This window comes from Ananas comosus, linkage group 17 (genome assembly GCF_001540865.1).
Source record: "Ananas comosus cultivar F153 linkage group 17, ASM154086v1, whole genome shotgun sequence".
Classification (NCBI taxonomy): domain Eukaryota; kingdom Viridiplantae; phylum Streptophyta; class Magnoliopsida; order Poales; family Bromeliaceae; genus Ananas; species Ananas comosus.
Window position 1 is genome coordinate 373,677 of NC_033637.1, and position 23,326 is coordinate 397,002.

Below are 23,326 nucleotides of genomic sequence, written 5' to 3' on the forward strand. Positions count from 1 at the left end.
TTGCTATAAATGTAAACTATTGATAAAGTATTAATATAAAATATAAAAAAAATAAATAAATAAAGTATTAATATAAAATATAATTATAATATAATATTGAAGATATTTAATTGATAAATACAGTAGGAATTGGATTCAGCGATACTGCTTCTCTAACTAGGAGACAACATGTGGAGGGACAATCACTCTTCAAAAAAAAAAAACAACACAAAAGAGTAATAATGGTTTCGTCCCTTTGACAAGACGCTACATAAGGCAATGGGGCTTCTTATCCGTGGTACGATCCGCGACCCGCTATCGAAAGAACATGGCCTCGAACAAGTCCCATCAGGAGGGCCCCACCCTCTGACAAGTGGTGATTGGTGAACACTATTCTAGTTTGTTTCAAAATTTCAATCAATATACTGTTGAACCCAACTATGAATTCGCCAAAAGGGACAGCGCATCCGCAAGAAAAGGAAAAATGCTTTGCTCACTCTCAAATTATTATTTTTACAAAAACCTTCAAAAAAATTTTCTGTGATTTCGTACTTTTTTATTTTAATATTTTATAATTTAAAGTGTATCATGTTAGTACCCTATGATTTCGCATTTTTTCACTTTAGTATTCTATGGTTTAAAGTGTATCAAGTTAGTATTTTGTAGTTTTTTTTTTGTATTAAACTAGTATCATGTGGTTTTATTTTTCTCCGAATAAAATATTAAACCACAAGATACTAAAGTGAGAAAGTGCGAAACCACAGGGTACTAACTTGATACACTTTAAACTATAGGTTACTAAAGTGAGAAAGTGCGAAACCACAGTGTACTAACTTGGTATACTTAAAACCGCAGGGTACTAAAGTGAGAAAAAATGAAACCACAAGGGGAGTTTTTGAAGTTTTTCCTTATTTTTATTATTAATTTTCTTTCTGCGAGTTCAAATAGTACTCTGGATTTTCCGTATAAATTAATTTATTGAGCCCTTATTTGGTATATATAGTTATTAATTTTTTATTTTCTAAATTTATATAATTTAATATATTGAAAAAAAATTATTAATTATTATTGTAGTCGGTTATTTTAAAACACATCAAACTAAGTGATTGATGATAAATTATTTTTAAAAAAAATTCAAATTAGAAAGTTTTTATATTTTGTTGCCAAGTAAGGATTGCATATAATTTGCTGTCTGTTCATACATTTTTTGACACTCAAATTTTTTTCTAAAAATAAAAAATAAATAAGGCACAAACGAAGTTTCTTGCTTATAATATATGTTAAGATATTAACAATTCAAAACAAAATAAATATTAGTTTATTAATATATCAATAATTCAGATAGAGTATTTATAGGGATCCAAAATATTTGAGAAACAAAATATATAATAATTCAATAAAATAACAGGTCAGTGTCAGAAGAATCTTTTCTACAGGGGTTTTTCTAAATTATTCTGGGCCCCGGTTGGTGGGAGGAAAAAACAAAAAAAAAAAAAAAAAAAAAATCTTCGTACCAGTTATAGTGTACAAGATATATTCCAAATCAATTTCATTGTGCCTAATGAGTATGATTGGATATTGTTTTGTAATTATGATAAAAAAAAAAAAAAAAATCCCCATGTCTGCAATTTGATCTGATGGAACCCTCCCTTTGATAAATGACAACCACTATAGTCCGTGGCCCACGATTTATACATTATAAAAATGATTTTTAAAAAAATTAAAATAAGCCGTAAAGTTGGAAAAGTTGTTGCTGGAAATGCTGAAAGAAACCTCCTGTTTTGTCCTTTTCTCATCAAGTTGTGGGAGATGGGAGATGTGGGAGATGAAGATAATAAACATATGAATGCAGTAGTACTTGATAGAAAAAATTCGTTCATTCTCATCTACACTGCAACTGCAATAGAGTACGTAGTCATCCATTAATGATTCATCAGTGAAGTGTTCAAACTGATACAGATCTATCCTGCCATTCTTTAATTCTCTTCTTCACCTCTCACTTGACTCCTGAGCCCCTCTCTTGGCTACTGCTGGATCCGAGGGATTGATTGTTACATAACATTCCAACTTCTCCGGATCTCCCTTGAATTTCTAGAACTGCGATCGCCACCGCTCTGAGCCCAAATGATCAAGGAAATTTGCGGCGGAGGAGAATTAGTTATCTTCTAATATACCTCAGTCAGAAGGCTGAAAAATGACTCTGCGCCGGTTGATGAATTATTTGTAGCTCTGCCGCCGCATTGCAGTTGCTGTCGTCGGGAACCAAGGTCCTGTTAGAAAGGGAGCCACAATTTTGTGAATGCCATCCTCACATACCTACTGAAAAATTGAGTAACAAGACGCAGCTAAAATTATAAGGGAGACCAAATTCGATCATAGGGACAACACTGCTTAAATAAATATTTGCTTTTGTGATGAAAGGTTACATATACAGAGAGAGAGAGAAAGAATTGAGCTCTCTATACTTTTAAAAGCACAAGTCGTTGGCGCTTGTAGGTTTGACCTTTAGATGAAGATTTGTACGTAGAATTAGTATAATAGTGGTCCCGTAGGACATATATATATAGAGAGAGAAAGAGAGAGAGAGAGAGAGTTCAGCTATTATTCTATCGATAGTACCAAGCTTTTGGTACTATCGAATTTTCTGCCGTTAGATCTATCATTTGATTATTTCCACCCATTAGATTATACTATTCAACAAACCATCTACTCAATCCTAGAGGACCACTATCATCCTATCCACTTATCCTTTCATCCAATGGCCGAAAACTGAATAGCACCAAGTGTTTGATACTATAATAGTATATAAGCGTAATTCTATATATATAGAGAGAGAGAAAGAGAAAGAGAGATAGCAGGACTGCTATGCTCCTAGAAGCACGGAGGCCTTCGTGCCCCTAAGCCATTTTCGATGATAGAATTTTCGAATCGATGATCGGCTCCGCTAGACTTGATCTAGCATATTTGAAATTTCTAGAAAATAATTTTTACAATTTTTCGATATCATTTACCTAGTAGTCGAAAGAGGATTCAAAATTAATAAGTTTTAGTGGTTAATATCTACCATTTTCAAGTTTAACGGTGTAGAAACATTGAAATCAGATAAAATTTTGATTCAAAATTTTTTACACTATCTACAACAAGATCAATATCTCTGATCGAAAATTTTAATACTATATCACCACTTTCTATAGGATTTTTATTTTCAGCCGTTGATATTAAATCCTTTTGAGTGCTAGGTAAATAATATTGAAAAATCACAAAAATTATTTTCTATAAACTTCAAATATACTAGATTAAGTCTAACAAAGCCGATTATTGATTTGGAATTCCACTATCGAAAATGGCTCAGGGAAACGGAGGCCTCTGTGCTCTTAAGAGCACAGCAGTCCTACTATATATATATATATGTGTGTGTGTGTGTGTGTGTGAGAGAGAGAGAGAGAGAGATATATATATGTGAAAGCAATAAAGAAAGAGACTAAGAACTTTTGATCTGACTGTGGTCCATTACTTCCTTGTTGCATATTTTGGACCCAGATTGAGCAGTGCATTTATGTCAAAGTAGCCATCATTCTTGTTTGATGTTTGACAGGTAAGAGTGTGGTCCTCCATTCACCACATCCTTTGAGTGGGTCATATATCAATTAAGATAGCATTAAATGAGTGCTTCCATGAGTTGACACAATCGACCCAATAATACGTCTATTGCAGGTGGATCTACTGATTGACAAGCATACATGGTACCACCGTAGACCAAAATAAAGCAGATTGTATCAGATGATAACCGTGAAAGTAGTGCTTACTCTCGCGGGCGTGTAGCCCAGAGGGAACTGAGGGCACGGAAGCGGCTGTGGTACTCCCCAATTGCTAATAAACACCTCGCGGCTTGTCTGATTGTTAATATCCGGTGCAGCTGATGAACAGTTTGCTGTCTCAAATTATCAGCCTGCAAGAGTTATAAAATAAGTCAGTTTGGTTGACAAAACTAGTTCGAGTCCGAATATGCATCAGTTATAATAAATTCTATTCATTTTGAATTGGTGTGAGTGATGTTGTATTAAGAAATGCCTTTCTGACTCAGATGGAAAAGCTATTTACTTCTTGAGGAAATGGCTTCAAGAGAGAGTAATTAAGGTTCGATAAATTAAGATTAAAAGGTGGTTGAAGAATAGTCAGCGCCTTAAGACAGCGAAAAGCTGAGATAATAAACATTGTGTATTTGTGTATGCATATATAATTGATATATAATAAATTATATTGATAGATATATTTGATAAATAAATAAACTGATAGGCAGATAGATATAAATATGAAGGCATCATTTGAATTAACGGGTGGAGCTTGTCATGTTCATGGAATTTGGACACTTTCAAAGATGGGTATGAAAACAACTCAAAGAGGGTTTGGTTGTTGGGTCCTTTTCTTAGTACTGTTTAGAGACAGCGACTTCTGAACATTCTGCAAAGCCATACAACATCAAAAGGTAGCTTAATTAATGCTGGCTTCACTGGGGGAGGCTAGAAAGTAAGTCTGGAAGAGCAGATGGCTGGTGATTGGTGAAGGTCAGCGAAAGAAAGAGCAGGAAAAAAAAAAAAAAAAAGAATATTTTAAGAAGCACTCATGAGCAGTAAAAAAAAACTTTTTTTTATTTTTTTGAAAGATAGGTAACACGCTACCCGCTTCGTTTATTTCATTTAGAAATAAACTTAGCTAGAAATGTGAATCAAATAGGATTCGAACTTGGGTCTCAGGTACCAACCATCGAGCCCTTTACCACTTGCTCTAGGAACGGTTGGTGCAGTAAAAAAAAACTAAACTGAGCCGAACCATTATAGTGTTTCAAGGCTAAGTCAATTAAGCCATCGCTTGGCAACAGAGAGGGTGTGGGTTCGAGTCTCATATAATCTGGGGAACAGTGTAAGGGCCAAGCTCTTATAATTCTACTATAAAAAAAAAAAAAACCTGTGGTCTTTTTCTCTAGCAAAGCGCATAGGAAAAACAATAAAGTTGTTATCTACAGATAACATCTTCAAAACATATGATTTAGGAGTATGCTAATTAAGAGAGCACAATGGCATATTAGAACAAGAAAAAGAAAAAAAAAACACAATATTTTGATTCAGTCTAAATTATCTATTGAACCTTGCATTAATTGTAAGACCATAAGCAGTCTAAAAGTGTCCATTATACCTGTAAATGTGGATGTACCTCTTAAGACGTACCCATTGGTATTGAATAATTCAGACCGAAAATTTACTGTTCAAGTTGATTAGAAAACAATATAGGTAACCACTCCCATGACATTTAAGTCCAACATCTATTGACCAGCTAAATGAAATAAACAAAGCAGGTAACATGCTACCTATCTCTCAAAAAAAACATCTATTGAACAGCATAATTTGATAGTAATGTAGTTTTCGACAACCAGTGCTCATGAATATGATGGTTCGAGGAATACAAGATTCCATGTGATCATGAAAATGATGGTTCGAGGAATGCAAGATTCTATGCGATCATGAATATGATGGTTCGATGGACGCTAGTTTTTAAGAGAAATGTGAATATAGGTCTTAAATCTAGTGATTAAGTTTATGTCACGTATATAGAAAATAGGGTAGAGAGAATGAAAGGACCTGTCTCACAAACCCCTCGAGGTTGGCGAGCTTCTCCAATGCAATGGCCATGTGGCCCATATAGTTGCCGACGTCGATGCATTCGATAAGAGATCCGCTCGCCACTGTTTCAGAGAGAGACTGGTGGAGCTGCTCTAAGCCCTGTGAGAGAGCTTCTTCTGCCTGTTGTGACGACTGCTGCAGGTTGCAGATCCCTACTAGTTGTTGGTCAGTTAGAGGATCTAATTGAGGTATTAATATCTGCATCAACATAAATAACCACAGAAATATTATTAACATCGAATTCTGAAGCTGGCCTCCTTTTTTTTTTTTTTTTTGAAGCGAAGATGCAGGCAATGTACGATCATGGAAAAACTATTTACAAAGGACAAATATGTTGGCGAAATTTATGGTTTTGGAAACAGATTTTTCTTTTTCTTTTTTTTTTTGGGCATCAAATAGCGTGGTTTTATCTAGAAAAGCTTCTGATAGGAGTCACTAATTAATAGAATGTTTCACTCCTTGCCGAGATCAATATTATATAACTTTTGGCTGAAACCCTTACGCTGGGACCGAACCTGACAGGATTTTTCAGAAGCAGATAACACATTAGTTGAGATTTATAATTGATTCATTTCTTGTTGGCAACTGTAGTTGAGGGGTTTAACGGAAAAAACTCGATGCTCGTGGTATTGTTTCTAAACGACTAATGGTCGGAACTTGGAATTAAGGGCGTTCAACCAAATGGTTAATCAAATATAGTGATGATGGTTGATGTTGGACCTTGAGGAGTTCGGAGGGTCTGAACCCGCCCATCCAGAGGAAACACCGCTCCGCAGGCGTCTTCCACATCCCAGTAATGAGGTGAAACACATCGGATTTTGCTGCAATACCTTTCAGCCGGAAGATCTCGTCGTAATGTGTAAGACATCCATCTACTATGACTCTCAGTTCTCCATCAGTCAGGTGGGTTTGCAAGACTCCTCTTAGCTCAGTCATATGTTTATAGTTCTCGTCCAACCATCGAGCGTATTCCATATCAAATATCGCCGCACCTACACATAAATACATTAATGTGAAGTATAAGGTAGAATTACATTTTTTATTATTATTATTTTTTCGTCGTAGAAAGTTTTGATGAAAATGAACATAGTATGTACCAGAGCTGATATTTCCACCTGCAGAACTTCCCCCTAAGATGAGACCCTAAAGAAAACAATGTTTAAATAAAGTTGTATACTGTAAACAGTGATACAAACGTGGTTCGAAAGGCAAAATATTTGAACTTTATATACTCTCCTTTATACCTGCGAGCGCGCTCTCTGAAGATCCTGTTCTAACTGAGCAAGCTTTATTCTGCTGGATTCTAACTGTTGCACATAAGCCTGGCAATATTAAAATCATTAATATCTGAAAATTACCATATATAGAAGAGGTTCCGCCATTTCGCAAAGTTTTGAGGGTGATTATTGCTAGTGATCAAAGCCAATTTAAGATACCTTTTTCCTGAGTCTGCTTTTACGTGCTGCTTCTCTATTCTGAGCTAGGCGTCTCAGTGTCTGTTGAGAAAGAAGCATAATGGTTCAGCTGGTTATATACATTCCATCCATATAATTAATATGGTTCATATGCATGCATGTAGATATATATATATATATATATANAGAGAGAGAGAGAGAGAACTTGGTACTTTTAAAAGCATAGGAGCTCAATTCTATATATATATATATATATATATATACACATGCATGCTTGCATTATATGTAGTCATGCATGATGAGTCACTCAGTGACCCTTCCAGCTAACTAAGCTCAAGTACAAATGTGTGTGTGTGTGTGTGTGTGTGTGTGTGTGAGAGAGAGAGAGAGAGAGAGAGAGAGAGAGAGAGAGAGAGAGAGAGATATGCATGACCTTTGAGTCAAGTATCTTGCCATCTTTCTCCCCAGAGGAACCAGCTGATTTCTTCTGTCACATGAGATGCACGTGTATGAAATGGGTTTTAACAGCTTGAGAGATGAGACAGAAGAGACAAAAAGGTAAAAATAAAAGAGAAATGCTACTAGAGAGAGCTGGACATTTTACTTTTTTTTTATTTAACGATGCCCACTTAGATATATAAAAATAGAGAAATCCACTAGAGCAAAATGCCCTTTTTATTGGTCCTACACGCCTTATGATGACAAAGCAATAGGCTTGATAAAAGCCTAAACTCCTTTTTCAACTTGTAGATGCACCATGACGAACAAACATGTTACAGCAAATCCACTCCCGTAAAAGAGCCAGATTCTGTCCCATGGTCAACCTCTGAGTCAATCTTCTTGGAGTCAGTAAATACTGAGGATCCAACCTAACAAGATTACAAGACCAAGAATGGCACAATGCTCCTTGGGATATGTGTGCCAAAATACTATTCTTAGAATGGTTTTATTAGTGGTCAAACCCCGTAAATGGCTATTGGAATTAGTTCTTGAAGCCTCGGGTTTTAAGCTCCCATTAGTATGAGAGTGCTCCCATGATTTTTTTTCTTTTTTTTTAAGAAAAAAATAGTAAATTATTTATTTTGTCTATTTTTTAAAAAATAAATTCAACTATATAAAATAATTAATTTTCAAATGAAAATTTTTAAATACCAACAATTAAATTCTTAACTAACCGCGCTAGCTATGATCGATTAGAGTGCTACTATGGTTTCTCTTAAAGATCTTATTAAAATTTGCTAAGATAGGTGAGGTTGGATCCGGGGGAGTTAACGAAAAGTTGCCGATAGAGTTACTGATATTCTGACAATAATGCTAGTTCTGACAATAATACTAGCATTACATTACTCTTAGGCCACGTAAGTAATAATAAAAGCATGACTATTATTATAGTCAACTGAAGACACCTTGGGACAGGAAAGTTAAATGTACTAACAGATACTTTATTTCTTTCTAGGGATTAGGGCCCTGCAATAATGGGGAAGAGAATTGAAGGAGAACATTCAAACAGTACCTTCTCTTGGGTTCTGTGCGGGTAAGTAACTGCTTCTCCTGTGCTGCTTCTCGGGGAAGCACTTGTCACCACCAGCCCTTGCTGCTGCTGCTGCTGCTGCCGTAGCTCTGAGGAAGCCATTCTGCTACTCCCTGGGGATTCGGCAGATTCAAGGTGGGAAATTGTATGGTGAGCTGATCCTGAATCAGTGCTTTCTGCTGATTGTGCATTCCCCTGGGGGCCATTAAAATAAACAAGGCAATTAGGTTCCTAAATGGGCCAAACAACACGAGTCTTGGTTTTCTACATAGTTTCCTGATTCTCTTCTTCATGAATAAACCAAGTCAAAATGCAAAGGTACGCGCATACCTTGGGAGTTTGGTGGAATCTCATTGGCCATGAGGGGAAGATATCAAGAGTTGGGGGTCTGGTGGTGAAGAAGGCTACAAAAGAGAGAGAGAGAGAGAGAGAGAGAGAGAGAGAGAGAGAGGATTCAGAAGATCAATAAAGCTGTCTAAGGATCAGAAAGAAACGGAAATGAGCAGGTGTCAGTGTTAGAAAAGGAACTTATTCCTTTCCTTCTGCAAGTGTTGCAGAGAGATACTAATAGAGGGGAGGGAGTTGGTTTCTGTGTAGTGGGGTGTATCACACCATATATTCCAACTTCTCCCAGCCTCATGTGACCACCGAGATTGGAAAAGGCAAAGAAGCCTTTTATGAGGACTATTTCAAACTTCCTTCACTCCTACGGTAGAATATGAAAGGAGTGCACTTCTGGGCAGGTGGCTTATGTTTTGGAGAGAGAGAGAGAGAGAGAGAGAGAGAGAGATACATTTTCTTTCTCCATCGCCTCTAATGCCAACAACTCCTTGCATGAGAGCCTCTTCCAGCTCTCCAAAATAAGCAGCTCCATCTTGATCACTGATCATCAATCAGCAAAAGACCCAGTTCATGAATATGAAAATAGTATAGACAAAAATCATGAATGAAAAGATTTTAAAAAAAAAAAGAAAATGAAATTTGTGGATAAATAAATCTGTAAAAAGTTATGATAATGGTGGGAACAAGTGTTGGCCCATGAAAAAGTACTGGTTGCACTATCATAACAAAGAGAAGAAGGCTCAGCATAGGAAGCTATCTAATTCTTTCTATGTAATAGTACTAAACAACCAAAAGAATATGAAAAAAATAAAATAAAACTGTAGGGCAAAAAAAAAAAAAAAAAAGGCATTAAGAAATACAATTCATGTAAAGTTTTTTTTTTTTTGTTCCTTATTCTTCCTCTTTCCTTTTGTATCTCTCCCTCTAATTTTGAAGAAGAAGAAGAAGAAGAAGAAATAGTGAAAGAATGTTACAAAAAATTCATGGCGGCAGGTGAGATGGCATGGGCTCCATATCCGAGAGGTTGACTTGAAGGCCCAGTTTCTGGAAACCCAGTTTCACCAACCCCATGACTTGCCATCTGAGAGACTTTTTCCCTCCTTACAACATTCTCAACTCCCATCAGTGATGCTTCCCATGCTTTAGATCTTCAAAACTTCAATTGATCAAGCTCCTCATCAAGCCTCTTGCTCCCTTCTGCAAAGAGAGAAGACAAAAGAAAAAAAACGAGAGGGTTGGAAAACAAAAACAGACAGATAAAGCGAGGAGGGAGATATCAAAAGCTAAGCTAGATTAAGAAGAGGTCATACCATGGGGGACTCATTTTCTCTTGTGCTCCAGAGAAGAGGAAACTTACTTGACCCAAACTCTATAAAGAGAGAGAGAGAGAGAGAGAGAGAGAGAGAGAGGTGGTGGAATTCGATGTTGGGGCTTCAGCTTTGTTGCAGTGAACACTATGGTAAGGTGAAACTTAATCAATCTGATGTTGGACCTTGACCATTCATCAGTTTCTTCTCCTTGTCTCTCTTCTGCTCTGCAGCTTTAGGTTCTTGTCCGCTCTGATCTCTAGCAATAATTTCACCTCTGAAACTAATCCACAGCGCAGAGAAGATCTTGTCCTTGCAGCCTTGCCTCAAAAGTGTGTAGAGAGAGAGAGAGAGAGAGAGATGGCAAAAATATAAAAAGTTGGGTCTTTGGGAAGGAGCCACTGGAATCACTGACTCCTACTCCACTCCTTGTTACCGACTGTGATCTCCCATTGGCCCGCCCTATGGGGCCCTTCTTTTCCAGGGGATTTAAAAGTACTCAACCAAAACCAGCATTCAACAGGAGACAAGCAACCCCTCCATTATTATATAATAATAATATAAGAGATGGGGGCATGGGAGCTTTGTCTGCTTCCATTTTATGCGGTTTACTTTAACCACTCAAATCCACACATCGCCCCAATAACCTCTCAACTAAAACACTACAATAATCTAACCCACTTGATAATCCAAAATCTTTTCTAAATGGACTAATTTGTGGTGTATTATCCTCCTCTTATTTTTCTCTTGTTTTTCTTTTTTCTTTTTCTTTTTTTTTAAATCCTCTTGTTGAAGGGTCAACATCCATGCCTTGTCAACAATACCTAAAGCCATGCCGCACACAAGATTCTTTTCCTCAAACAGATTTTTAAACAAAAGGTTCAGTGGTGATCATCTATTCATTTTTATGCTCTTTAGGGGCGGTTGTCCTCTTTCTCTCCCTTATTAGCTAGGGTTCAATATTTCTATTAGGCATGGTGGCGTGGATTTGCCACTCACCGATTGGGGTCTACAAAAATAGAATAACAAAGTACCTTTCTGATATAATTGTATAATGAAGTGCCTTTCTGATATAATTATATATATGCCTTATGCCTTTCTTAGTGAAAAAAAAATCTGGATGGAGAAAGTTGTATTCTATCTGTTTTTTTAATTGTTGCACCTATCCTTCATCAATTATTTCTATGGTTGTCAATGATTGGGGGGGGGGGAGGGAGGACGGAGACCAAGGGGCGGCGTTAAGGAGCGGGGGGGGAGTTCGCACTCGGGGAGGTTGAGGTGCAGCATGGGCGGTGGATCGGGGGGCAGTCATAGTCAACGCATACAGACGATGTGGATAATTCGGTTAGGCGCCTAAAAAAGGTTAGGCACAAATTCTAAAGGGCCATGGATTAGGTGACCCTAAAAAAGTTGAGGAGAGTTTGCAATCTTAGCTCTGACAGGAAACAACATCATGTTTCTGGGATGGAAGATTAGTTGAGAGTCTATTTGGCTGGTCATTTTTAGGGTAGAAAAATCTAGAATCAGACCTCCAGAATGGCAAGTAGCTGGGGTTAGCTCCGGTCCATTTTTCTACAGCACCTCAGCAGTTTATGAGATTTGATGTTTCCAAAATAAAGTAATAGCTCTAGAGCAACCCACATGGAGCGAGGAAGTTCACTTTATAAACCAAAGAAGCATCACACACTAGCCCCTGCATCTGATGTTATTTAGGTCTAATCATCCGACTTTTTAAATGCCCTCAAAGATAAAAGAATGTGAAGTCAAATAACATGCATTGACATCTTTCCCCTCCAAAAAAAAAGAAAAGAAAAGAAGAACAGCATGATATGACAACTATATCTATTATATTAAGCTGATGATTTTACCCCCCGTGTTTAATTAATGTAAGATTAGACGGGGAAAGAAATTAATAAGCTACTGTACAATATTTGCTACAGTCTGATTACCTTTTTTTTTTTTTTTTTTGTTTACTATAACTACATGTAATTTAAGAGAGTGAGAAGACACTTCAAAGCATACAGGGCAATTGACTACCTTTGTTTTGAGCTAAAAATAAAAGCATCTTTAAAAAGGTTTTCATGTCTCTCCCAAAGAACACACACTAGCTACTTGCATACTGGAAGAATCGTTATCAAGGTACTCACAGAAGCATATGCATGCATGTCTTGTTATATCGGATGTTAATTAATATTTCCTCCCTCAAACAATATGACACTAGCCAATCATTTGCTTGCTGGGATTCTGGGAATACTACTAAATCCACAATGCTGCTAGCCAATTACTAAAGCCATTTCTTAGCTATAATAATAATAATTAGAATTTTGGTGTGTTAGTTGGATTCGAGCAATGTGTGCTTTACATGTATGGAGGAGTTAAACACTTCTAGCCATAATTGTGCGCCAAAATTGTAAAGGAAGAGAACGAAATAACGGCATTTTAAACTACAATTGCAGTATATAACTCGGTACCACCAAAATATTTCAGGATTCTTCAAGCATTGCCTCTACAAACTGCGAAACCATCATGAATTAAGCATGAAATTTAATAAGGGTACTAACTGATGTAGATCATCGTGTAGGGCCAATAATATACTAATCATTCGTTAACAACATTAAAAATCACAAAAGGAGATCACAGTTTAGAGGCAAACGAGATGGCTTTTTAATCAAAAGCATGGATTTGTCACCTCGGTAAAGTGTGGCAGCTCAATGTTTCGTCGTGAAGAGCATTTTATCGAGCAATGGCGGACGTGCGGTGAGACGCGTATATTATTGTGGGCGAACGAGAGGGGAGAGCGGAGGAAGCCGCCACAGCTTGTTGTATGGCGCGAGGGTCGCCGATATGGCCTGAATAATGGCCGTTTCCGACAACAAGAAGGCCTCTAATTGGGCCTATGCAATAATACCTAATGGGCCGCATGTAAGGGTTATTCGGCCGTTACAATCGTCGGGCCCAGAGGCGCGCGTGGCACACATTTAATAATTGGCGGATCGTGACCGTTGACGCCGATTTGCAACGTCACCGCTAAAATCTGAGGAGAACCTGATGCTTTTAAAGTTGTTGAACTTTGCTTGTAAAGAAGGAATTTGTTGTTTAGACCGACTCTATAGATTAGATGGAGATGTAGACTATGATATTAGATTATGTGTGAATGGCATATAAATCTTGTTCAGTATGTATATACTCAGAAAATTTGTAGTATTTGATAGATAAAGAGTACGGTCAAATATCTTAGAATGAATATCTCTATTCACTTTCTAATTATTTTTCAAAGAGTGTTATCTAGAATGAATATCGTATGTGAAAGACTTTTTAAAGAATTAAATTAAATTTTTACTTTCTATCACAAGAAAAGTTTTATACTAAATAATTTATTCACCGATAACTTATTTTTCAATCCAAACTGGGCCTAAAATACTGTTGTGTTGATTAGCAAAATTTTTAGAAGCAAATAGCATGATACAACATATGAGTTATTCTAAAAAAGTTACTTAGCGGTTTAGAAAATCAAATACTCTTATTATAACAGTGTTAATTATCCCTTTTTTGAAGCACAACTGTTTACTGCATCTTTGTGTGGATCGACTTGTCTTTCCTGCAAATGATTGATGCATATGAACTTTCTTTTAATTTTTAAGTGATGAATGAAAGACAAGAGTTGCATAAATTTATAATAATTTCTCTCTTCAAGAAGTGCAAAAAAACCATGGTGTATTAATGGGAACAATCCGTCATCATTATAGTTTTCATCATATAATTTTATCAAAATAAAAAAACAACTAAGGCGTAAAATGTTACGCTTTTTTTGGATTATATTACTATTTAGATCTAGTTTGGTATAGTGTGATCAAAAAACATTAGTTTTTATAGTATGAAGGTCAAAAAATAAAAATAAAAGCATTTAATTCCTTTCCTCTCTTCAATAATTTAAAATTTTCGATTACAACCATAATTTATAATATAAGAAGAAAAATTAAAATAATTTTTATTTTTAAAACTTTTTTTTTTTTATTAAACATGGGTATACCCTATTTAAAAGGGTTTTTTAAATTATAATATAAAATGAGCAATGCTCCTATACACCAAACAAATCTTAACCATTAAAATTTTTTAAATTGACGGTAATAATGCATCTTTTAAAAGAGGGTGATTTGCACTTGGTACCATCGGTACCAATCACCTCTTTAACGAGGGCTAAAAAAATTTCATTACATGGAGTTTGCAATGACATTTGGTAAATTTCTATACTCATAACATGCCATCTTTGTAAAATATCTCATTCAATTTTTGGAAAGTTTTCACCCACAAACATAATTCAAACATAATTTCAAACATAATTCAGATTTATAATTCCGATTTACAATTTAAAATAAGATAATATATTTGAAATTTCATGTCATTTTAATATCAAATGAACAATTTAAATTGAAATATACTATTCATTTAAACATAAATTTTTTCATTATGAAAATTAAAATTAAAATTAAATTTGAATTTAATGTACACAATTATAAAGTTTAAGCTAAAATTGATTTTTAAATTCAATTTTATAAAGGTTTATTACTTATCAAATTTCACTATCTAACTTGGTAAGTAAAAAAATTAAACAAAAAAATAAATATTTGTATATGGTTGATCAAATTTGGTAATTAGTTTGTATTTGTTTTCTCATATTACCCTTATGAATGGTAACCTATTGAGCAGGTAACCAGTATACAAAAGTCAATCTCGTCCTTAAAATATAAACGACTAGATTTAATTTACCTGATGTATTGAAGCATTCCTTATATAAAATAAGTATTTTTAACCACTACATAAACTAAGCTTCAATTTGTTTGGTTCATAGATTATGTGGCAGCGGATGGCGTGTCCATATCGTAGTTAACAAAACTACCATCGACTTCTCTTTCGGAGTAATTTCTTCGTCGTTTCCTCTGATACTCACCAGCTTGTTTTTTTCCTCTTGCATAGCTTTTTTTTTTTTATATTTAAATCATTTTGCGGAGGCTTGAGAAGAATTAAATGGCATAAATATTAAATATAAAAATATATAAACACCGTTCTTTAACTGTTGGAGAACGGTGTTTATCTATTTTATATTTAACAATAAACTTTCTTTTTTTGAGACAAGGATAGCACGCTACCAGTTTTATTCAGTAAGAAGGTGAATTAAGCTATATGGGTGAGACAACAAGAGCCTCAACGTGTGGTGCGAAAAAAAAAAAAAATGTTAACAGTTTGGCCACTCCTCTGGACTAAGTTTCTTTCACAGGTCCGTCAGCTGCTGAATTTTGTAGATATCGATTGTTGGGTCAGTTTGGATTATTCTGAAAATCGCTCTATTCCTGAAGTCCCAAATGACCCACCAACAATAAACTCTTTTCAATCAAAAGGCTAGCATAGTTCATTATATAGGAAATTTCAACGTGATGTTTAATGATGCATGAAACATATCTTACTTAATTTGCAACAAATAGAGTTGCCAAAGGAGAGTCCATATATAGAAGTGCTCGTCGCATGTGGGGGAATTTCACGAGCCAAATTCCCTTCAATAAATTCCATTACGGTGGGTCAACATCACAGCTAGAGAGAATCTCTTGTGACCCAACACCCCCCAGGGAAAAAAATATCCATCCAATCAAATCCACCCTCTCCATTGCGCCCCCAGAAATGCCCAGACCCTCATCAACCTCACACCCCTCCGTCCTATGAATTGTGATACAGGAGAAGCCACACAACCCCTCCCAACACGGCCACGTTCCCTTTCCACACACCATATGCATACTCTTCTCCTTAACGTGTCCTCCCCCTTCCCCACTCATTTCCCCGACAACTAAGTACTGAGCTTTGTTGAAGAAGAAGAAGAAGAAGAAGAAGAAGAAGAAGAGTAAGGAGAAGGAGAAGGACCATAGGTTTCGTGACCAAAGCTGCATGGAGCCCTCGGACTACTCCAAGGAGGCGCCTTTGCCAAAAATAGAGACGACCCACTTGCCGAAAGAGCACACTAATGTCTCCGAACCGTCGACGGAGGCCGTTACTGCCGTAGAGAGCGAGGCGGAGAATTTGGATGAGCCCGGAAGCTCAGATGCTTCTGCGGCGGCGGCGGCGGCCAAGGAGGAGGAGGCGGCGGAGTGCGCGAGGGAGAGGCTGAAGAGGCACAGGAGGGAGATGGGCGGTCAAGTTTGGATACCGGAGATGTGGGGTCAGGAGAGCCTGCTGAAGGATTGGGTGGATTGTGCCGCCTTCGATAGCTCGCTCGTCCCCGCCGGCTTGGTGTCGGCGAGGGAGGCCCTGGTCAGCGAGTGTAGGCGCCAGACAAGTGCGAGGCCTTTGCAGATCCAAAATCGGTGCGGATCGAGTCTTTACATGATTGTTGCGGACTCTTAGCTCTTTTCAGTTTTTCATTCTGGCCTGTCTTAGATACTGTACGAATTGGTTTATTTGACTAGTCAAATGATCAGAAGATAATAAGGATTAATAAGAAGCACGAACCAGGATTATGCTTGCTATTAGGAGAAAGATGAATGCTTTTAACAATATTTAGTTTGATGCTTAATTTTATGTCATCTTTAAATGGCAAATGTACTTATTAAAGAACTCCGGTACATGCATGCATGTATTGATCTTCAAACAATTTGCTGGTGAATATTCATGTATCTGTTGTTGTATTCATAACATGTGGCACTTTTGGGGCCTGAGCTGGTTCAAGGTGCCCAAAGTAACCACGTAATCAAATTACATATTGTGGGTATTATCACCTGTATCTATATATACATGTTGAGATTTGGGATATTTATAGTTAAGATAATATAAATTTAATTTATATAATAATTTACAATTGATTCTGCCTATCTTTGTTTGATTTGTATACTTACATATATAGCAAAATATAAGTACAAGGGTGTCGAATTAAATCTAAAGTAATCATTTTGCTGCAGGAGACATGACGGAGAGCAGAGACCAAGAATTTTTACAGTAAAACCTTCACTCAAGGGACAATCGGAATTATAGATTTGGCATGCAGAGTGTTCTCGTTTGATTCCATATTATATGTGAAGTATATCTGGAACTTTCAAAGGAATAAAGAGTCTTCCAGTAGGTTAATTTGTAGAAAACAAATATTCTTATAGTGTTAATAATGCTTTAATGAAGTTAATACAGATGTATATATATGATATTTGTTTCACTGGTTACTAATTATACGTCGTTTGACAAATAAATATATTGAATTTTTGCTCTGATAGAAAATTTAAATGAGTTTCTAGGCTAAAAATTATAGCCTCTTAAAACCTATTAGTTCTAGTACACTGAAACATCTTTACAGAGACCAACCTTGCAGTGTTTTTTAAAACAATTTTACTTTTATCGCTTGCATAAAGTTTCAGTTAGGTCAAATGCACCCTAGTATTTTGAAACAAAAACATCTATCAAAGTAATTACTTTCATTCAGAAAACTTTGAAAGTTCCAGTATGATATAGCGTATTTGTACTTTATTGTCGCGTGGTTCAAAGTGTAGCAATTTGTCCTTTCATGGTTTCATGTTTAGTTTTTTGTAATGTCTTGTTTTTTCTCTTTTTCCTCCGCACACTTTGAGACTTTACTAAAAGGGCGTTTGGTTCCACATAAAACAAACTAAAATTTGGCATGAGAAATATTTTTCTGCTTACCTGATTCAACATAAACATATTTTTTCATAAAAGTATTTATATGGATTTAGAAAAACATTAAAATTTTCAATTTTCTTTTTTTTTCGACAGAAAAAGAACATTTAAGCTGCATAAGTTTTTTCATTCATTTTTTTTCTAATGAACCAAATAAATGTGAATATTTTTTTCCTTTCAATAAAATAAATATCGATAAAAAATTATTTTTTTTCCTACAAATTAACCAGACACTATTAAATGTAAAAAAAATTTTCCCATCAAATTTTTTTTCTATGCAAAATTATTTTTCACGATTTTAAGTTGAACCAAATGGACTAGAAGGTTTATTATGCCTTTATAATATTATATAATTAATATCTATGTATTCCATGCAAAAATTGATTTTTTTTTTTTTTTAAGAACAGATAACATAACACACCGGGAGATTGTAAACCAAATCTTCAAGTCACTAATATTGCTTAAGTACATAACCAGATATCTTTGAAAATAAGATCAACCACTTATCGATCTTTACCCCAAAAAAAAGAGGTAAATCCATTATTTTTCCCCCCAACATGTAGATATGTAATTTACCATTCCTTGCGCAAGTAGCTAAAAACTTGGTGATTAATTTTTTTTTTAAAAATAAACGAAACGAATAAAATGCTACCTTTCTCTCTTTAAAAAAGAAAAAAAAAAAAACATGTAGCTATGTAGCTTCATCGGTTCATTTCAGGCTCAGCCTTGTTTCTTTCCAAAAGGAAGTGGTCCATGAAGTGTTTATCAGTAATCAAAGGGTTGGAGTGAGCCTCATCCTGACTTCAAGGCAACTCGGCATTTCAAGGCTCTTGGCCAGCGAAATTTGCGTAAGAGTCATTATAAAAAAAGTCGGCGAACGAGTGTCTTTCCCCACCGACTTTGCTAGACTCCTATTTCTCAAAATAAAAAGAGACTTCGCTAGACTCCTAAATTCGGCAAATTTTAATCTCCAAACTCGGCAAAAGAGAACGTATGGGTGCCGTTCTCAATTCGTGTGAACTGAAAAGATTTGGGAAACGGATGGGACTGGGAAAGGGCCCTGCCCCTGCTGTCCCGTTCAGGAGACTCAGCATTTTTAAAATTTTCACCACCTGAGTTTCCCGCCGTACTATTAAAAAATAATGATAAATTAGTGAAGGAGTTCGTCCTTCACAGCGGGTAGAAATTATAGAAGTAATTAATAATAAGAGAACATTAAACATTCTCTTGTATATCTTATTTACCACAGTCACTAAAGGTCCCTCACAATTGGTGCCTGGAATGGGACCGACGATGCCTTCTCTGGCGATGGTAATAATGAAGATGACAACAATCCTTTCGGCCGCGACAGAGAGGGGAGATAGGCACACATTAGTGAGAGAGGGAGGGGAGAAAGTGACTGTGTGTAGAAAAAAATGAGGGAGAGAGAATTGATAAATTAATTAGAGATGAATAGGTGCGGATTGCAAATGGCAATGAATAATTTGAATGTATTAATTAGCAAATGGCAATGAATAATTTAAATGTATTAATTAGAAGTCTGGTGGAGGGAAGAAAATGGATCATAATGAATTAATTGAAGAGAGAGATGTAAGAATTGTAGATGGCAGTGAAACCATTTAGATGCATTAATCGAAAGTTTGGTAGTAAAACCGTTTAGATATATTAATTAGATGCATTAATTAAAAGTTTAATGAAGAAAATAGGAAGGGTCACACGCTGGTAAGGATAAAGAACAACTTTCATAAAAAATGAGAAATGTCACGCGTTAGTAAGGGTGAAAAATAACTTGCCATATGGTAAAAAATATTGAAAATGTATATAGGTTAATAAATATCTCCCTCAGATTCTTGTACATTATTATAACAAAAAAAAAACAGAGAATAATAATAAATATAGTTAAGTTCCCATCCAATGCCACAAATCTAAAATATTTTAGTAGTAAAATTTAGTTTTTTTTAATTAATTTTAAACAATTTATCAGCTGATTATTAATAAATTAATATAAATACAAAATTTCAATAAGTAAATCAATTAAAAATTTAACATTGGAAGATCTGTGCCACATAAATTTTTGTAAAAGCTTATTAGGAATTAAATTATTCTATGTATAAAAATATAAGAAAATTATATAAAAAACTAATTAAAATAATTTAATTAAATTAATTGACTAGTATTTAATTAATAGAATAGTATGATAGGAAGATCAGATAGTAGAGAAAAAAATTATTTTCTTCACCAGATGTATAAATATATCTTATACATCATAATTCTAAACCCAATTATAAAAATTTAAACTCCCTAATTGTCATACATTAGTTTTTTTTTTTGTACGGCATAAATTACATTTATAGGATTGGATATTGATTTTGTAATCTTAATTTATAGGATGAGATATTGATTTGGTAATATTAATTATTAAAAAATAAGTACACTACTTGCCGTGGCGGGTGCGGGTGTAGGTAATAATTTCTCACAGTTGAGAATAGTAAATAGAGTGAAATTATTCCTTGCACCAGCTGTTTAAGTAATTCTTATACACCTCGTTCCTAAAATCCCACTATAAAATTTTAAATTTATTGGCTTAGATGTTTTATAAACTTGTAGGCCAGGTGTATTTAATAATTTTTCGTAGTTAAGAAGTGTGAAGTAGGTGGGCCCCAGCATTTAGTGTACATGGGCCCCACGATTCTAAATTGATATGATTCCGACACGGCTCCAAGGGCTGGCAATTGATATATAGTTAAAGTTATTATAGAAGATTATAGATTATAAATGTCTCCACTATCACCTTACAAATTGTAAAAATATCCATATTCCTACTTTGAATAGAAAATCCGTAGAGTGTTTAGGAATTATGTCATATTCACTCCGAGTGAAATATTTAGATACTTTTTATACTGTAACGCTTTACGTATATTTTGGAATATTTAGATATTTTTCATGATATAAAATTTTGTGTATATATAAATACTTCCCACGCTACAATACAGATCAAATTGTAATATCATAAACATAAACATGCTACCCATATATTTTACCCTACCATAAATCTACAGAAGTTGGCTAAAAATAGTGTTTTACATGAATCCTAAAAAAATAATACTAACCATACATTCAAAGTAAATATAAGTCTTACATTTCATTCATCTAAATATTCATTTGATTATACTAGTCTTATCATAACTCTAATTATTTAATACCAACAATACAAAAAAAATTATATAAATTTTTTAATGTATAAAGTATATGCTTTACATCCCACTCTTTTCTCCTAGAAATCCACAATTACTGAACTCGGCAAAAGCACATATTTCCGCCACCGATATCACTTTAATAAGTGAAGTCGGCAAGCTTGGATGTTTCGCCACCGAATTTCTGTTTAGGGTCGTCACTATCGCCTACTCGGGCGCTCGCTTCTCTCTCTCTCTCGTCCCCTGCTCTTCTTCTCCGCCGTGCGCTCTTCCTCTCTCCAACTCTCGTTCGCCGCCACGATCTGTACGATCTCTCCTTTTCAACGTATCTATGTCCCGCTCCAGGTTTCTAGGGTTTTACTCGATGTTTAAAAGGAGGCCTCTCCTTGTTTCTCTGTTTTTTTTCTGCTAATAAGCTCCTTTTCGCGCTATTAAATAGTTAGATTCGTAATCTGTACAATATGTTCAATGTATTCAATATTATATTTGCGTATTTGCTTTATGAAACCATGAAGTTTTTGTCATTTTTAAAGTCGATTACTCTTTACAATGTGTAAGGTTGAAAATTTGTGCGAAGTTCCCTTGGAACTATATCTGCGTGCTCGTATTGTTTGTCTAATACAGACTTATGGCATGCGTCTGTGTTTGTTCTAAGAACCTTAGGATTAGAACGATTCATGAGGGCTAAAAAAAAGATGCTTCTTCTTATGGGAAGGGAGGTTAGCACAAGAACTGGCAGTCCTCCTCGTAGTTCACTGACAATCTTGGGAAGTAGTGAGCAACACCTCAAAGATTAGAAAGATTTGAACAAACTAATCATTTCATGAAGATCAAAATATTTCGAGTAGATTTGCTCATGTAAAGAATTTGTTCTATTGTGGAGTGAGTTTAAATACTGTTGAGATCGCTAGTGATGGAGCTGAATGGCAAAGTTGTTACCGTGGTCGTAACCCCTTATAGCTTTCAAATCATCATAGCTGGTTTATCTGGATCGAAAAATACATTTTTGGATGGGTCTGAACTTCTGTCTTGAAAAACCCCGTAAGAGTAGTATTGAAGTCCAGATATTATGGCTTTAGCTTTGCTGGGTCTTGATTTATGTCTTTAATATAGTTCGGCTTTATATAGTGTGCGAGTTGACGCTATCACATCGCTCTTTTGCTCCTAATCACATGGATTTTCTACAGTAATGGTTTCTATCAAATAGAGCATGTTGAGCGTAATCTACTGGAGAAGTGCGATAATTTAGTAGTTTGAAGTTCTTGTACTTTGTCGAGTGGGGGATGTAAATAGCAAATAACAGTAGGTTGTGGAATTCATGGTGGACATGACAAGGATCTCATGCTGGAAATATCGTATCTGAATGTTCCCAAGAGAGTTGGCAAAGTATTTATCACAGATTCTGCTATAGTTGATGCCTAGTTGTACTTCATATCCTCATTCAAACTAATAGTAGTGTTTTGATATAATATTTGCCACCACTAAAGCAATATTTACTTGGTAAACTGGGCGATCGTGGTTCAGAGTAGAATGTGAGACAATTGGAGCAACTCTTTAAGTTACCTACGAATTGCAAGAAGATAAGGAGCTAGGAGACTAACTGAACCATTTAATTCTTTTACCATTTGGCTCTATGCATTTGATAAAATCTTTGTGATCCTTCTAGCTTAGCTTTTCGTCTGTTTTTTTCTCATAGTAACTAGGGAACATGAGACTCTTGGGACTTCTCAGAAACTCCATTCATTGAGGCAGGCCATCACCATGCAAGGAAGATAAACATGGCAACTTTTTTAATGATTAAGAAATTGCTCTCAAAAAAAAAAAAAAAAACAAAATAAACAAAATAAAAGAAAAGAAAGAAAAGGGATTAAGATATTGCTCAAATGATTCACAACTGAGATCTCATGTGATCTGCGTAGAGTTAGTTATGCAATTACTGACTTGAAGTTTGTTTTGATCGTCCTTAAGCTTCTGTTATCTGGTATTGGTAATCTTCTATGTAAGCTTTTGAGTCTTGGCTGTCAGGATCTCAAGTTCTCTGTAGTTTGTTACCTGTATTTCTTATGGTCCATTGGATTCTTTTTTAGTTAAATAATTCTCTACTTCAAACCCAAGCGTCTGTTTGGCCAGTTGGCTAAAACAGCATCTGTAATTTGGGAAGCTATAATCAGCTGTCTGAAAACCAAAAACCTTTGTTGTTGCAGGAACTAGGAAA

At 35.4% G+C, this 23,326-nt stretch overlaps 2 protein-coding genes across 4 annotated transcripts; one reads left to right on the forward strand and one right to left on the reverse strand.

Annotated features, from left to right (window-relative positions):
* On the reverse strand, positions 1,806-11,455 carry LOC109722833 (transcription factor TGA2.2-like). 3 transcript variants are annotated; one of them, XM_020250989.1, is made up of 13 exons: positions 10,256-11,453; positions 9,920-10,142; positions 9,397-9,485; positions 8,934-9,007; positions 8,586-8,798; positions 7,506-7,556; positions 7,094-7,153; positions 6,902-6,979; positions 6,755-6,800; positions 6,378-6,649; positions 5,616-5,855; positions 3,786-3,928; positions 1,806-2,249 (listed from the first exon to the last, which is right to left on the reverse strand). In XM_020250989.1, exons 2-13 carry the CDS (start codon positions 10,066-10,068, stop codon positions 2,159-2,161), a joined length of 1,506 nt encoding a protein of 501 aa, XP_020106578.1. In that variant the 5' UTR covers positions 10,069-10,142; positions 10,256-11,453; the 3' UTR covers positions 1,806-2,158. The 3 variants fall into 3 exon arrangements, with proteins under 3 accessions (XP_020106578.1, XP_020106577.1, XP_020106579.1); XM_020250988.1 differs by having other exon boundaries at positions 7,506-7,559; XM_020250990.1 differs by having other exon boundaries at positions 2,166-2,298; positions 7,506-7,559; positions 10,256-11,455.
* On the forward strand, positions 15,915-17,475 carry LOC109722777 (protein BIC1-like). Its single transcript, XM_020250914.1, has 2 exons — positions 15,915-16,602; positions 17,194-17,475. Exons 1-2 carry the CDS (start codon positions 16,187-16,189, stop codon positions 17,264-17,266), a joined length of 489 nt encoding a protein of 162 aa, XP_020106503.1. The 5' UTR covers positions 15,915-16,186; the 3' UTR covers positions 17,267-17,475.